General features: G+C 42.0%; 1 protein-coding gene and 1 long non-coding RNA gene across 3 annotated transcripts in view; one reads left to right on the top strand and one right to left on the bottom strand.

The window, feature by feature from the left end:
* Nucleotides 1-7062, bottom strand: part of CD38 (CD38 molecule) — a 47076-nt gene extending 40014 nt beyond the window's left edge. The window contains exons 1-2 of the mRNA XM_077136458.1: nucleotides 6814-7062; nucleotides 6369-6642 (exon numbers count right to left, since the gene is read on the bottom strand). Coding sequence (XP_076992573.1) covers nucleotides 6369-6642; nucleotides 6814-6850 — 311 coding nt within the window. The 5' untranslated portion in view covers nucleotides 6851-7062. The remainder of the gene's footprint in view (nucleotides 1-6368; nucleotides 6643-6813) is intronic.
* LOC143663056 (uncharacterized) lies at nucleotides 1641-16939 on the top strand. 2 transcript variants are annotated; one of them, XR_013165780.1, is made up of 4 exons: nucleotides 1641-1786; nucleotides 5102-5192; nucleotides 12480-12578; nucleotides 16680-16939. It is a non-coding gene; the product is annotated as an uncharacterized LOC143663056 (long non-coding RNA). The 2 variants fall into 2 exon arrangements; XR_013165779.1 differs by lacking the exon at nucleotides 12480-12578 and having other exon boundaries at nucleotides 1642-1786.
* The last annotated feature ends 173 nt before the right edge of the window (nucleotides 16940-17112 follow it).

Genomic DNA, 17112 nt, shown 5'->3' with positions numbered 1-17112 from the left:
TTTCTTCTAATGAAGCCTAATGAAGAATTTCATCTCATTACATCTTTCACTATTTATGTTGGTGTTCAACTAGCATGATTTAGCAAGCACCTATTAAGAAATTTTAATGTGCCATGCAATACACTAGACAACCAGGGATGCAAAGGTGAATAAAACAGTCCTTTCTCTCTAGAACCCCAGCTTGTCTCGGGACCCAGGGGATGAAGAGAGAAATGGTCCCTCCTATCCTTGAGTTCTTGCTTAGAGAGCCAACAATGTGCAATCACCAGCATCCAAGGGGAGAAGACTCATGTGGCTGAAGCTGTACCATCTTGTTTCTTCCCTGGATCCCCAGTTTGCTCTGTTGATCACTCTCCATCCCTACCCAAAGATGCCGCTCCATCCCTACACATTTCCTGGGTCTTGACTATAGTCCAGGCACTTGACCCTCTTTCACACTGCCAAGAGGTGTTCTCAGTGCTGACAGTCTGTATAAACTTTGGTGAGCCAGGGCCATCTTGTTCAGATGACTGTTCCTGCTCTCAAGTCAAGAGAACCAGGTGTGACCTTTCCAGGAGTATTCTGTCCTTAAAGCTCCTGGATCAATTCAAAGGAGGTCCTGTTGATAGCCAAGGACAAACTTCAGCTCTCACCTGTCCACACAGAAAGATAGGTAGAAAGGGAATTCTTCTGTGCACTAATAGATTTTGGAAAATAATAACCAAAAAAGGGAACAGAAATAGGTAGGAAAAGATAACCTATAAAGCCATATGGCAAAAGAAAGACTAATAGTTCATATGCTCAAAACAGAAGCTGATGGATTTGGAAGTAGCAGTTTTGAAAAGTTTACTGAGGTGTGTATTTTGTATGACTTTGTTCACCTTATTTGTAATTTACTGACTTGAATATCATTCATTCAGTTCAATAAAATATTGGATACCTGTTATATTCGAGCACTCTTCTAAGTCCTCAGGATATACCACTGAACAAAAAGTCCCTAGACTCAACCAACTTATATTCTGGGAGACGTGTTAGATTTTATCAGTTCTTAAAATTATGTAATGAATGGTAATATAATAGAAAGGACAGTAGATATAAAAGAACAAAAAAGGCCCAAAAAGCTAACAATCAAATGTGAAAGATTAAAGATGCCCACAAATTTTTTGTTACTTCCCTGATCGAGAGGTGAAGTTGGTTTCCTCTCCCCTTGAATATGGCCTTGTGACTGTTTGAACCAATAGAATGTGTTGGGAGTAATGCCATGCCAGTTATGGGTTCACAGATTTAAGAAGGCCTGGCAGCTTCCACTTTTGAGACTTTAAAGGCCATAGACTGCCGTGAAGAAATCCAGTCGCATCATGGAGAGACCACGTGGACAGCCACATAGAGAGAGGAGAAGCCCTGAGACTAGAGAGAAAGAGTGTCCCAGCCCTCCCAACTGAGCCCAACCACCAAGACTCCCGATGTGTGAGTGAGCCAGCCAGGATGTCTCAGCCAAGTCAGTCCCCCAGGTGACAGCATGTGAAGCAGACCCCCCAGGTGACCCAATCAGACCACAGAATCATGGGAGATAAAGAAATGGTTGTTGCTTTAAGTGACTGAATTTTAGGGGCGTTTATTGCATAACAATAGATAACCAAAACAGAAAGTAGTACCTAGAACTGAGTTGCTGCTGTAACAAAAATGTAAAATACATGGCATTAGCATTGGGACTGGGTGGCAGGCAGAAAGAAGAAAGGCCTCAAGGAGACTCTTAGTAAAGACTGGATGGCCAGGGAGGAAATTGTTGTTGGAGGCTAGAAAAAAGGTAATCCGTGCTATGTAGTGGTAGAAAGTTTGGTAAAAATGTCACCTGCAGTAATATCAATAACAGAAAATATATTGGATGAATTTGTGGATTTGACTAAAGAGATTTCCAGGGCAAATGCTGAAAGTGCCTACTCTTTTCTTTTATTTGCATGTGATAAAGTACAGAGAGAAAGGAAAATGAACTAAAGAAAATATTGTTCAGTTTTTAAGCAAAATCATGAACAAATATTTACAAGCCCTGATTTGCTGATAAAAGAATCTCAAAGTCTTTCCTGGTAAAAGAAACTCAAAGTAAGAAATGACCTCAGACAATGATCAAATCAATTTCAGGGGTGTGACTGTAAGATTATTTCTTGAGACCTTAGAAAGATTTAAATAGTATTATATAGAACCTCTTTGCCAGACATTAGATTCCTAAGGACTCTAAGAATATTGTCCCACAGTACCTGGCTCTCAGGCAAGACAGAGAGGGGCCTATCTCTAAAAGATTTGTGGAAGTGACTTTCGTCTAGTACAATAGATTATAATTTGGTAAACGTGAAGCCCAAAAATTTTTTTAAGAAACTCTGTCAGTTTATACCAAAAGGGACAGAGACAGTTAAAAAACGAAAAGAGGTCTTTGGTACTCCAACTTCCTACAGATGTAAAGAAGGCTATAAAATCCACTTTGCTGCAAACACAGCCATTTCCTAAGGAAGGATCAAGATAGTGTAGAGGCTGGAACCAAGTTATCAGAGAGAAGAGATAAGGGCCAGGGAGAAACTTCCAGGGAACAGGACTGGGCCCTAACAAAGGAATGGTGACATGTGCCTGGCTGGATTTCAGAGACACTATGGGCCAATGACTGCTGTGCATCTCCCATTTCCCCCTCTTTTGAATGAGAGGATTTATTGAAGTGTTCTCCTTTCCCTGTCTTACTGTTGCTTGTTGGATGCTTGGGATAAGGACAGGATAAACTGTCTCTTTAGTCCATATCTTCACATTGAGAAGAGTCTTGTCCATATCCGGACATGATTTAGATGATAAGATTTGGACTTTCAGCCTGATACCAAAATGGGATAAAGAGCACGACTATAAGGGAAATGGTCAGCATGCCAGACTTTCAATGACACAGAAAGAAGAGAAATTTCTTAATCAAAGAGTCATGATTTTGAGGTTAAAGTTTGGGGGTAAAATAAAATGGAAGGGTTACAAAGAGAGTGGACAGAGAGAAAGAAAACATTTCATATAAATATACATATATATGTGTGTTTATCTATCTATCTATCTATCTATAATGAATACTACCTGTGAAAATAAAGAGCTCCTATAACAAGAAATAAGCAACTCAATAGAAATGAGCAAGGAAGTAAACCAGAAATTCAAAGAAAATATGTAAATGGCCAATTTAACAGATGCTTCGACTCACTGTTAATCAAGGAGTAAGTAGATGCTATTTTTCTCATAATTAAAAAAGTAGAATTATCCACCAATGAAGAGATTGTGGAAAAAACAAGCTCTCAGACAGATTGGTATTGGAAGAGCAAGATAGGAGAACAATTATGGAGGGAATTTGGAAATACTCATCAAAACTTAATGCATGTATAATTCTCCCTTGACCCAACAATTCCACTTCTAGAAATCTGTCCTACAGAAATATGTCTACATGTACACAAAGATATATGCACAAAGATGTTATTAGAGCACAGATCCCCCAACTAGGAGGAAAACTTTCATGGGAGTGGAAACCTTATCAGTCACATCTATATCACCAACAGCTGCCTAGCAAATATATGTTGAATGAATAAATAAGACCAAAAATATTGGAAATAACTAATTTTCCATCAATCAAGGAAAGGACAGATAAATGTTACATCTATCCTATGGAATACTACAAACCATTAAAAAGAATGAGGTAGATCTATAGGTACTGACAGAAAAGTCTCCAAGACCAATTGTTAAGATAATGAAAGAAAAAAGAATAACAATGAAAAATCGGAAATAACTTATATTCCATCCTTTTTCTTGAATTTTGATTTAAACGAGTATTCTAACACTATTTTACTTTGGAAAGGTGTATTTCCATTAAAGAAAAAAAAATAAAACAACTAATGTTACTGAGTGCTTACCAGATGGCAAGATTATTCCACTTAATCCTCGTAATATATGCCCCCTGTGGTAGGTACTATCATCACTGTCCCCTCCATTTCCCAGTAGAGAACGCTGGGCACAGAGAAATTAAGTGCCATGCAAGGTCACACCGTGACAGAGACAAGACTTACAGCCAAGCAGAGTGGCTCCACAGTTCACACTCTTAAAACACTCATGGGTAAGCTGACCATAGCTCCCCATTTAAGCCTGTTCATTCAGCCTACTATTGAGAGCATCCCCTCTCTTTTCAAAAAAACCTCGAAACATGGTAATTCTACCTATAGAACTGTCAAAAGAAATTAAACAAAATAGAGTGAGTATGGCTAAGAGATTTAACACAGAGTTGCAAGTCATTCTGGAGGTCACTCTTAGGCAGTTCTCAGTCAGATATCACAAGCTGCCAAAATGAAAAGCCTTAAGCAACAATTCCCCTCAAAACCCTAAGGACATCTGGACACCAGAGACAAACCACCTGACAAGGCACTCAGGAAACTATCTAACCTGAAGGACATCTGGAGTGCCCCAAGTAACCACCAATCATAAACATAAAAATTTATGTAATCTTTTTCTTTAAAAACCCTTTCCTGAAAGAACTAAGAGGGGACACAATTTGGGTCGCTACCTGAATCTAGCTCCCCAAATAGCAATTCTAAGACCCCAAATAATGTCTTTATTGCCTTGCAGCTTTAGATTGCTATTTCTCAGTTGAATGAACATACACAGGCAGGAAGTTTAGTCTCCAGGGCCAAATGTTAGGCAGTTGGCTACAAATCTCTACCTTAGTTTGCTCATCTGTAAATTGGGGATAACAATAAAAACTACCACATATGGTTGTTAAAGAGCTAAATGATTTGATATTTCTGATGTGCCTGGCACAGAGTAAGCACCATATTATTACTAGGCAATTTATATAAAATGTGTGTGTGCATATGTGTACGTGTGTGCATGTGTGTGTACATACGTTGTGAGATGTTGGAAGGATGTTCCCAACTTATTAACACGGCCAATTTCTGTTAATAATGGAATATCCCATGTTAATATTTTGTGGAGTATGTATACATATATACACATATACAAGTATATATGCATTGAACATATATACACAAACCTATGTAATCACACATGGGTGTGTTTAATAATGAGCCTTCATCCTGAGGAAAATTTAAATCATTTACTTTTACAGTGCATCCTGTTTGCTATACTGCCTGTGCTAATCTAACCAATGGAATTTACCAAAAATGAATGAACCACAGCCAGGGATACATTAAATTAAGGTAAGAATAAAAAAAGGATTGCTTCTGATCATTATCATCTCAAATCGAATTTCACTCAATTGAACTGATGAAATGAAGCCTGAAGGAACAATACAACTTCTCCTTTCTCTCTCAATTAATTATTTAAATATCTGTAAATCAAACTCTTTAACGGGATCTTTGGAATCTTTGGTCTGGAGCAATTTGCAAGACTTCAGAGTTTGGAAACCGTGGAGGGGCACGCAAAGGCAGAGGTTGTCTTAGCGCTCTAGTGGCGGGATCAGGGGTGTTGGGGAAAAACGGAACCGAGCAATCTCAAGCACAGCGTCTAAAATCACAACTTCTCTCTCCTCCTTCTGCAGCCTGAAAAGTAACTTTTAACTTCTCAATTCGTTCTACATTACGTACAGTTTCTAAATGAGTTCTGCGGGAGAACTATCCCTGGAAATAGAAGTAAAAAATGTGGTTCCTCTTGGGGGGAGGTGAATAGCTGGGAGGGGTCACAAGGAAACTTCTGGAAAGTTTCCTGGTGCACCTTGCGCCTTGTTATATCTCAAATCTTTAAAGTTATTTTTAGTGTTGTTTTGTTAATGTCTTTTCTGGTCATGTGCATCCTCGAGTGCATAAGAATTTGGGAGCTGCTTTATACTAATGAATAAAAGTAATTTCCGTGGTCGGGCCCTGCTGAAATCCTAGTCCCCACCGCCGGCTCCGCAAGCCACTTACCCAGGTGTCGTCTGTAACCGTTAAGGGGAGGCAGCGAGCCGAAATCCCAAGCAAAACAGAAAATGCCTTCACCTCCCCCCTGCAGCCCCCGCTTCGGCGGGATATTTTCCAACCCTGCAGCAGGGCGGCGAGGGTGAGCTGCGGCCTGGGACCCTTGCCCACATCTCTATCAAGCGGTCACCCGCTGAGCGAGCGGAGCAGCGAGCGGTGCACGCTCCGGCCAAGGCCAGCCGCCCTTGCAAGACCAGCGCGGAGTCGTCAGTCCCGGGCTCTGCATCCAGGCCGGCCCCCACCCTGCTCCCGGCCGACCCCGAACACCAGATGCGTTGTTTTGGGCGGTGCTGCCCGTTGCCCGGTGCGGGGCTTCACCTGTGCGCAGCCAGACGGCACCGCCCACTCGCACAGGTGGCTTAACTGCGCCGTGCCTATCGGTGAGGGGTGCCCAGCCGAGCGCCCCAGGGGCCAACTCACTTCAGCTCGGGCCGGATGATCTGCGTGTAGGTGAAGCACCGTCCCAGGACGATCTCGGAAAAGTGGGGCGTGCTGCCGCGACCCCGCCACCTCAAGGGCTCGGGCTGCGAGCGGTGCCACAGGATTCCGGCTGCCACCGCGCAGATCACTATCACCAGGACGGCGAGGCAGATCAGGAGGCAGCGCCGCCGCCTGCTGCTAGAGGAGCTGTCGGGCTCCATGGGGCCCCCTGCGGGGTCGGCGGGGCGAGGGCTTAGGAGGGGACCGCTGGCGGCTGGGCAGCAAGAGAGGAGAGTGTTAGCCGGGTTCTGAAAATGCACCTCCCCTTCATCTCCCACTTGCCTTTTCCCTGCCTCCCTTCACCCCCACCCCCCTCCTTCAAAGTTCCGTGGCCAGCTGGACCAATAAGTGTTTAAAAGACTTCAACACCTCCTACAGCACTCACTTGCAGGTTCCTGAGCAGGCAGACCCTGAGACTGCATCTCCGGGCTTCAGGGAGAAAACAGCCTCCTTAACCCTCTGTAAATGCCCAAGTTGTACTCCCCAGCCAGCTCTTCTTATAAACCTTGCACTTTACATTTTGGTCACAGTGGCCTCTTCCTGCTTCCTGGAAAGTGTAAAGGCTGCTGCCTGCTTTTGTGCATTTGCATGTGCACAGTGCTTTCTCGCATAGGAGGGAAGACCTGCTTCTACTTCTTAGCTTTGACAAGTGCTGGCTCAGCCAACTGTAAAGGCAGTTTAAGCCTGACCTCTTCTCTCAAGTGTCATGGATGGTTAAGCCCTGGGTGCAAATCCCACCTCTGCCACTTACTGGCTGGATAAGAAGGGACAAGTTACTTAACCACTCTGTACTTCAGATTTACATTGGGAATAACAACAATACCTATTTCACAGGGTGGGTGAGGTTTAAGTGAGCTAATATTTACCATGTGTTTAGCACAGTGCCTGGCATGTGCTGAGCACTTGATAAATGTTAGCTGTTTTGATCTGCTCCATGGGACTGTCAAGAGCATGTGATTTAATGATTAGTGGAATGGGCTTGCAACAGCGTCTGATATGCAGTAAGTACTAGAAGTGGTAGTTCAATAAATAATCACATAGCTTATCCCAGACATCCACCTGCCTCTCCTTTCTCAGGGTTCCTGTGGCACTGGGTACATCTGTTCTATTTGAATAGTGAACTAAGTAAAGTGATGGAGCAAGCCACGGGACTGCCTGGGGCAAAAGTTTTCCAGGCAGAGGGAAAAGCAGGTGCAAAGACTCAGTCCCTTGTTGTTCCTTGCTGTTCCAGGCACAGCAAGGAGGCCATTGTAGCTGGAGAGGAGGGTTGAGGGAGAAAGGATAGGAAAGAAGTTCAGAGGATATTAGGAAGCCAGATCATATCAGGTCCTGTAGGACAGGAGAAGGACTTTGGACTGTGGGTTTTACCTTAAATCCGTCATTGAATGATTTCATCTGGCGTGACTTTGTATAGCCTTAATCTGGTTTCTGTGTTGAGAATAAGCTGTAGGAAGGAGAGGATGGAAAGATGGAGACCATTTATGAGATTTTGCAGAGATTTAGTCAAAAAAAAATATATATATATAGGTGATATTGACCAGGGGAGAAGTAATAGAGGTGGTAAAGGAAAAAGGTAGCAACTTTGGTTATAGGCTGAAGGTTGAAGCAACAGGATTTGCTGATGAACTGAATGTGGGATTTGCAACAGAGATGACTCTAGGGTTTGGAACTTGAGTAATTGAAGGAGCAGCATGGCCATTTATGGTGATGAGAAAACTAGACATGAAGTAGATTTGGGTTGAGGGAAAAGGCACCAATCAAGAATTTGGTTTTGGTTGCGTTAGCTTGAGATGACTCTTGGACCCCCAAGAGGAGACATCAAGTAGCCAATTGGGTATAGATGTCTGGAATCCAGGCAAGAGGTCAATACTGGAGATGCATATATGGGGGATACTTTCCAAAGATTTTGTAGAGAGAGTGTGTAGGGATAGAAGCAAAGAGTTCTAGTCAAGAGAGAAGGTTTTTGTTCTGAGAAGGGACCCATAATAGAATATTTGTAGGATTATGATCCAGTAGATAGGCAACAAGCTGGTGAGGGGGGGAAATTGCTGGAGTAAAATACTCATATCTAGATGAGTGGGCTATGAGGCACAGTGGATGGGTAGGAGCTGCGCCATGTTACAGAAGGAAGGCGTTATATGTTAAATTGTGTCCCCCCAAAAAGAAGGGTTAAAGTCTTAATCCCCAGTATCTCAGAATGTGACCTTATTTGGAAAAGGGTCATTACAGATGGATTTAGGCTCGTTAAACTGAGGTTATACTGGAGTAGGGATGGCCTTTGATCCAATACAACTGGTGTCCTTGTAAGAAAGGGAGAAGAGGCACAGAGAGACAGAGAAAAAGAAGTCAGTCATGTCTCAGACAACTGAGACAGAGACTGAAGCCCAAGGATTGCCATCACCACCAGAAGCCAGGAGGAAAGCACAGGACAGACCCTTGCCTATAGACTTCAGAGGGAGCATAGCCCTGCTGATACATGATTTTGGACTTCTAGTCTCTGGAAGTGTGAAACAACAAATTTATGTTGTTTTAAGGCACGCAGTTTTGAGTACTTTGTTATGGCTGTCAGCCCAAGGAAATCAAGACAGAAGGCCAAGAAAATGGCTTGAGGTGTTGGGAGGTTAGTACATTTAGATATGGTGAGATGTGGATGTTCTCTTCTGATTGTTTCTCAGTAAAATGAGAACACCATCCACTGAGATTGGGGCAGGGAAGGTAGAGCTTGAAGGAGACTGAGAGTGAGTGGATAGAGGAAATGGATACAGGATTCCCAGGGTGCTGGGAAACTAAAAAGAGGCCAGTCTTTGAGATTGGGTGCTTTTCTTCATCCCTCCCCCCTGCTTAGATACAAGAGTAAAGGCAGAGAGTTGGATTGGACGGGGCTGAGGTTTGCCAGGTAAGTACAATGGAGTGAAAGAAAGATAAGGAAGTTGAAAATGTGAGCAGGGATGGGCTATTAATAATGGACCATAGAGTCTAAGTCCATGGGGGGTGGGGTGGCAAAAGAAGGTGAGAGAGTGAAAAGATGAGAGAGTCTCTGGATCAGAGGTCCTGATGGGGATGAAAAGGTGTCAAGAGGAAGCAGGTATCTCCACTTGAGCGGCTTCATAGGTTATGCAAACACTGTCTAAAGTGGAACTGCTCATCTTTCTTCTTCAAACTGGCTTCTTTTTTGGTCTTTTTATTTCAGTAAAAGACACCAACATCCCCCCCAGGTGTTCGAGCTAGAAACTTCCAAGTCTTCTCTGACAGTTCCCTCTCCCTCATCTCCCACATCCACATAGAAGTTGGTTATTTCTACCTTCAGATTATACCTTATCTATTTTCTTCATCTTCATTATCACCACCCTTGTGCAACCTCCCTCTTTCTCTCCTTGGAAGAGTATCCCAACGGATGTCCCCAAACCCACTCTCCTTGACCTCTTCTATACGTTTCCTTCACCACAGCCAGAGTAATCTCTGATTACATCACCGTGGAATTTACACTGAGTCTGTATTGCCTCCAGATACAGCTAGCAGGCATTAGAGCACCCTGTGTTCCTCTCAGTCTCCATAGGCACCTCTCTCCCCAGCCCACATGGTGTCCCAGCCTGCTGGTCTTCTCTCTGTCTCCAAGCAAGCCCAGCTCTTCCTGCCTTTAGGCCTCCTCAGATGTCTTCAAGTCTCAGCTTCAATGTGACTTCACCATGAAGTCTTTCCTGACACCAGTTAAATCCCAAACTGAGTTAGGTCTCCAAGTTGTACACGTCCAGGCTAAATAATATAGCGGTCAATAGACCTCCTGGGACATACAGATCTTAGAGGCTCTGAGAATGTGTTTCAGGTGTCCCCTCCTACTGGACCGGGAGTTTCCTCAGGACAAGGACAGCAGGAATTGAAGTGTATTCTCTTAGTATCCTGGGATTCAGATTTACTTCCATAAATGCTTTATGAGCAAATGAATGAATGAATGGCCAACCAGAGTTTTATTTCTGGCACCTACTACAACCTTTCTGCAAAGTAGAGACTCAGACTCATAGGGTTGGTCAAGAAATTCCAGATCTAAACTAGAGAATGTGGAAATGGGACAAGACACATTGGTTTTGCATCGTTGGGCTTCAGAGATTTTAGGTTCATTTTCCTAGTCACTGACATTGCTGTTCTCTGTCTTATTCTACCCCTATTTCTGGGTACCAACTTTCTTTCTTGTTTCATATTATACAAGGTTCAATGTCAGTTATTATGAAACAAGGCCTGCCACATGTCCCTCATTGACTAGAACATTCTGGAATTATAGCTTTCTGGCCAGTTAAATGAAATGTGTCAGACCCACCACAAAAGCAACCCTTTAAAAATTGTATATGTTTTGGGTAATAAATGCATATGGAGTAAAATTCAAACAGAACAAAATGATAAACAGAGAAAATCATTGTTTCTCCTACCCTGGAATCCCTTTTATTCTATCAATGAATAGGCCATATATATACATATACATATATAAAGAGTGACAGGTCTCTGTTATTTCATAAAAGTTGCAGCATTTCACATACCATATTGCACTTTCTTCACATGGTGACATAACTTCAAAAAAATTTCTATAGCAGCACATATTGCTCTACCTAATCTTTAAAAACAATTCCATGGCATTCTATCGTATAGATGTACCATGGTTTATTTAACTGGGCTTGTATCAGTCGGCACTTAAGTTTTCCATTCTTTTATGACCACATTAAATACTGCAATAAATATTCTTTTGTCAACATATTTATTCACATGAACAAGTCCATGCATTCCTAAAATTAGACTTCCTGGGTCAAAGGGCACAAGTATTAACAATTTTGAAAGACTCTTTAAAAGGAGCCAGGGGCTGCTGATAAGATTCTGTTGATGCATCCGTAAATGTTTATTGAACATCTGATGCCAATGGAAAAGTCAAGAAGTTGCCCATGCTGCCCTCCAGGGGCTGGCATGGCAGAGTGGATTTGGATCCAAGATCTACCACTTCTTAGCAGCGAGACACTGCAGTGGGGGGTTAGGGGCTACTTAACCTCTCTGTGGTTCAGTTTCCTCAGCCATAGAGTGAGGAGAACAGACTGAACCTCCCTCCCTGCGCTGCTTGGCAGATTGCATGAGGGAGTGCAAGGAGGGACCCCAATGAATGTTTGCAGGGCTACATCATGTCTTCCATGGGCCCTTTTGCCCTTGTGAGCCCCTTCCTCCATTAAAAAATATTAAAAATTTAAAAAACATTTTGAAAGATACTGCCAACTACAGAAGGTTATACCTCTTGACACACTTTCAGTGCCTAAGAATGAGTGTTTCCTGACACCCACACAATTTCAATTTTCTACTTTGTTTTATCTTAACTTCTGATTGTTACTTAATCAGCAGTGATTTGGGTCACTTTAGTTTTCAGTTTCTCCTTCTGTTAAATGTAACAAACATTTGAGAAAGTGAAACCTAAAAGGACCCTCTAATCCTTTATTCCTCCTAAGTCATATGGTTCGGGAAATTCTCACTTTGCGAAGTATCTTTCTGCAAATAGTGTATTCAGCTACATACGGTTTGCCCTTGGGGAAGAAAGTTGCAATTGTACAAAAAAAGTCCCTCCCTCCAGCAATATGGTGATATTGCTGCAGTACGATTTGGAGTAAGTTATCTACATCTTTGAATTTCAGCTTTCTCATCTGTAAAGTGGGCACAGCATAATGCCAACTCATCATGTCGAAGTAGGAATTAGTTGAGATAATGCACACACCTGGGACAGATATTGAGTGCCCAATATCTCAATATCTGGCACTCAATATCTGGTCACATGGTTATCTGGGCTTATTGGCAGCTGGCTACAATGCATTAAGGTTCCAAACATGGCATCATCTGATGATCATTCATTCAGTAACCGTGCCAGGCACTGCCCTAGGGGCTGAAAACGCAGTAGTAAACTGGCCTTGAAGAAATCTTGTGAAGTGGAGCAGTTAAGAGCCCAAATCATGTGATCAGGTAGACTTGGGTTGGCTCTGCCACTTGAGCAAGTAACAAAACCTATCTGAAGGACAATTTTCTCTTTTGTAGAATGGGCTTAAAAACCCCTGCAGGCATCACTGAATTATTGTGAGGATTAAATGAAGTAACATACAGAGAGAATCTAGCAGCACTTCTGGCCCATTGCAGGTATTGATAAATAATCAACTAATATCCCAATGGTTATTGCTAGATGGGAGAGATGACAATAAGTCAGTGTAGTTTGCAGGAAAGCTTTGAAAAATTAGAAACTTTAGTTCAGGCCATTGAAGACAAATGGGGTGTGCAGAACGGAAAAAGGCATTCAAACAGAACTTCAATGGATCTTGGGATGTCTGAGGGCTGGAGAGGTGACCAGCCCCCAGGTCACACAGTTATTTAGCAGAAGCACAGTCCTAGGATGCAGGACCTTTCTTTGGTCAAGTTTATTATATTTTATTTTTGTCATTTTACTAATACAAGCACATTTTAAAAATCTGAAATAGAGAAAAGAAGAAAAATGTCACCCCCTGTTTCAAAACCCCAAACTAACTAGTATTAGCATTTTGGTATCTTCCCTTCCAGTCATTTTTCTAATCTTTGATAGCAAGAAGTAGTTACAACAAAAATATTTATTTATATCATTTTAGTTACTTTATTAAATATATAAATCTACGTATACCCAGTCCTCATTATTCATAGATTCTGTATTTGCAAATTCATCTATTTGCTAAAATTTATTTATAACCCCCAAATCAACATTCATGACCCCTTTGTGATCATTTGTGGGCATATCAGAGTCATGAAATATTTGTGTTGCCCAATGTTTTGGTTTGCTAAATTTGTTGGAATGCAATATACCAGAAATTGAGTGGCTTTTAAAGGGGGAATTTATTAAGTTGTAAGCTTACAGTTCTAAGGCCATGAAAATGTCCAAATTAAGGCACCAACAAGAGGTTATCTTCACTCAAGAAAGACTGACGCCATCCAGAACACCTCTGTCAGCTGAGAAGGCATCTGGCTGGTGTCTGCTGTTCCCTTACTTCTGGGTTCCATTGCTTTCAGCCTGTTTCCTATGAGGGTTCCTGATTCGGCTTCTCCAGGGCTGGGTTTCATCTCTTGGCTTCCCTTGGCTCTCTACAGATTATGACTTACTTAACACCTCATTGGAAGGCACATGGCAATGTCTTCTGGGTCCTGCATCTCTAAACATTGGGGTCCCGTATTGCCTCTGTCAGCTCTGTTGGCACTCCAAGCATCTCCAAACATCCGTGTCTTTCTCAGCTCCAAAACAACTGTTCTTCAAGCATCTGCATCTGAGGTTTCTGCAAAATGTTCCCCCTTTTAAGGGATTCTAGTAAACTAATCAAGATCCACCTTGATTAAGTGGAGTCACATCTCCATGTAATCAAAAGGCCACATCACCAATTGGGTGTCTCACATCTCCATGGAAACAATCCAATCAGTTTCCCACCCTAAACAATAGGTCTATTCCTACAAGATACGATCAATTAAAACATGGCTTTTCTGGGGTACATAATAGTTTTAAACCAGCATACCTGACATTCCCAGCTGAAGTGGAACAAGGCAACACTCTGTCTTCTTTTTCAGTTCTCATACAATTAACATGTCCTTTTTTCAGGGTATTAGTGCCATGTTTTCTCATTTTTGTGGTGTCTTTACTGTTTAAAATGGGTCCCATGTGTAGTGCTGAAGTGATGGCTAGTGTTTCTCTTTTAATTTCTCAGCCCCTAAAACAAATGGCATACAATGGATTGGCTTAAACCTTGGGAATTTATTGGCTCATGCTTTTGAGGCTAGGAGAAATCCAAATTCAAGGTGTCAGCAAGATAATGCTTTCTCTCCAAAGATTGTGGCATTCTGGGGCTGGTTGCCAGTGATCCTTGGTCCTTGGTTGTCCATCACATGGCAATGCACAAGGCAGCATCTTCTCCTTTCTCTTCCAGTTCTGTTGACTTCTAGCTTCTGGCACCCCATGGTTTTTTCTCTATGTTCAATTTCCTTTACTTATAAGGACTTCAGCCATATTGGACTAAGACCAACCTCATTCAGTTTGGGCACATTTTAACTAATAACATCTTCAAAGGGTCTATTTAAAAATGGGTTCATACCCACAGGACCAGGGTTTGGGACCTGAACATGCTTTTTGTTCCTAAGCCCAAGAAGGCTATGATGTGCCGTACAGAGTAAATACTTGTAGATAAGCTTCTTTCAGGCATGAGGAATAATACTTTTGGCCTTGAGTTCAATGTTAATGAATCAACACCTTATTTAATGAGTGCCAATTATCTGCCACCCAGTGCAATTAGTGAAAAACTGCCTTCAATTTATGTTCAAACGCTTTGTTTAAGTGTTGTTCTAAAATGTTCTTAGGCAATGATCCTATTTCTAGATTGGGTTAAATGGAGGCCAGCTCTAAAGACCTAGTGAAACAAAAACTTCTTAGGGAATTTGTGCACAAACTTAAGCAGGAAGCAAAAGATATAAGCTGTATTTATATCACACATAAAACAATGTTATGTATTAATCGATTGATGAAATGTGACAGGAGGCTGGCAGGAACCTAACCCTGTATTTCCCCAAGGACAATGAGTGCCCAGCCTGTCCCAGGTGTGTTCAGTATTCACTAATTCAATGTTCCTGGTGACTTTATAAAACTTAATTACTTCAAATAATGAGAATCAGCTGTATTTTGTGTGTGTATGCATATATAGCTTTTTTAAAAAAATATTTTTATTGAGAAATATTTACACATGTCCAGTCCAACCATATTATACAATCAATGGCTCACGACACCATCATATATTTGTGTATTCATCACCATGATCATTTTTAGAACATTTGCATCACTCCAGCAAAAGAAATAAAAAGAAAAGAAAAAGAACTCATACATCCCATACTGCTTACCCCTCCCTCTCATCGACCCACTGTACTTCAATCTACCCCCTTTTTTTTCAACTGATGGCTTTTTATTTTTTTTTTTGCATGAGCAGGCACTGGAAATCGAACCCAGGTCTCCAGCATCGCAGGTGAGAACTCTGCCTGCTGAGCCACCGTGGCCCGCCCAATCTACCCCATTTTTACCCTTTATTCTCACCTATTATTTACTTATTTTTATCCTTATTTTTTTTTTTACTCATCTCTCCATACCCTGGATAAACGGTACATCAGATCAAGGTTTTACAATCACACAGTCATATTTTAAAAGCTATATAGTTATACAGTCTTCTTCAAGAATTAAGGCTACTGGAACACGGTTCAACAGTTTCAGGTACTTCCCTCCACCCACTCCAATACATCATAAACTAAAAGGGACACCTATATAATGCATAAGAATAACTTCCAGGATAAACTTTCAACTCTATTTGAAAACTCTCAGCCACTAAAACTTTATTTTGTCTCATTTCTCTCTCCACCCTTTTGTCAAGTAGGCTTTCTCATTCCCCTGATGCCAGATCCCAGCTAATCTTTGGGAGTCAGGTCCCACATTGCTAAGGAAATTTACACCCCTGAAAGTTATGTCCCACCTAGAGGGGAAGGCAGTGAGTTCACCTGCCAAGATGCCTTAGTGAGAGAGGCCATATCTGAGCAACAAAAGAGGCTCTTCAAGGGTGACTCTTGGGAATAATTATAAGTAGATTTAGCCTCTCCTTTGCAGGAATAAGCTTCATAGGAGTGAACCCCAAGATTGAGGGTCCAGGGTGGGCCATGGTGGCTTTCCCTACTGCTTGCAAGAATATCAGTAATTCCCCAGATGGGGAAGTTTATTATTTCCTCCTTTCTCCTCAGTCTCCCAAGGGGAGTTTACAAATACTTCTTTATTCTCTGCCCAAATTACTCTGGGATATATCGGGGTATCACACTAACCTATACAAACCTATAAGATCTCAAGCCCTATTCAAGATTCCATGTAATTGTGGTGTTCAAATAAACTGACCATACAAATTAAATTAGATAATATGCTACCCAAAATATAAATCTACATATAGAGTTTTAAAGTCTGCTCCTTCCACCTTGCTGTATGGACATGGAACTTGCCAGGCCCTGACATTGCTCCAAAACCACCAGACCCCAGGCTCAAATCCCAGCTCTCCCTCCTTTGGTAGCTCTTTGAACCTGGGCATCTCATTTAAGCTCCCTGCTTCTCAGGCTTGCTGCAAGGATATTGTAACATACGTATAAAGCAAAGAGCAGTAAGTTCCTTGGTAAAGTATCTAGAAATGAGAGGTCCTGTCTTCACTCCTCCCACAGGGTCAGCTCCAGGAGAACGAGGCCTTGGCTCACTTGTGTTCACCACTGTGTCCCCAGCACCAGAACAATGCCTGCTCTGTGGTATGCCTTTAAGCAATGCCTGGGAAGGAACAATCCCCTCTTCTACAGCTCTAGCCCATCAATGGATCCTGGCTGTTCACCAGAACCACTAGACAAAACCCAACTTTCAACAAGCATCTGTTGCTTGTCTGCTGAGCAATAAAAGCAGTGTTCATGGGAGAAGAGGGGAAATGCTGCAAATTAATGGCACAATTCCTTTTCCCCCTTCAGTAATGACTGCTAACATCTTCAAGTGTCAGGTATTTCATGTACAGTATCTTAGGTTAGCCCAGAACAGTGCTATAGGCTAGCATTTTATTATCTCCATATTACAGATGAGGAATCATGGCTTAGTAGATAAAGAATTTGGCCA

The sequence above is a fragment of the Tamandua tetradactyla genome, chromosome 19 (assembly GCF_023851605.1).
Source record: "Tamandua tetradactyla isolate mTamTet1 chromosome 19, mTamTet1.pri, whole genome shotgun sequence".
Classification (NCBI taxonomy): domain Eukaryota; kingdom Metazoa; phylum Chordata; class Mammalia; order Pilosa; family Myrmecophagidae; genus Tamandua; species Tamandua tetradactyla.
The sequence above is the reverse complement of the archived record's forward strand: the minus strand, read 5'-3'. Positions and strand labels throughout refer to the sequence as shown.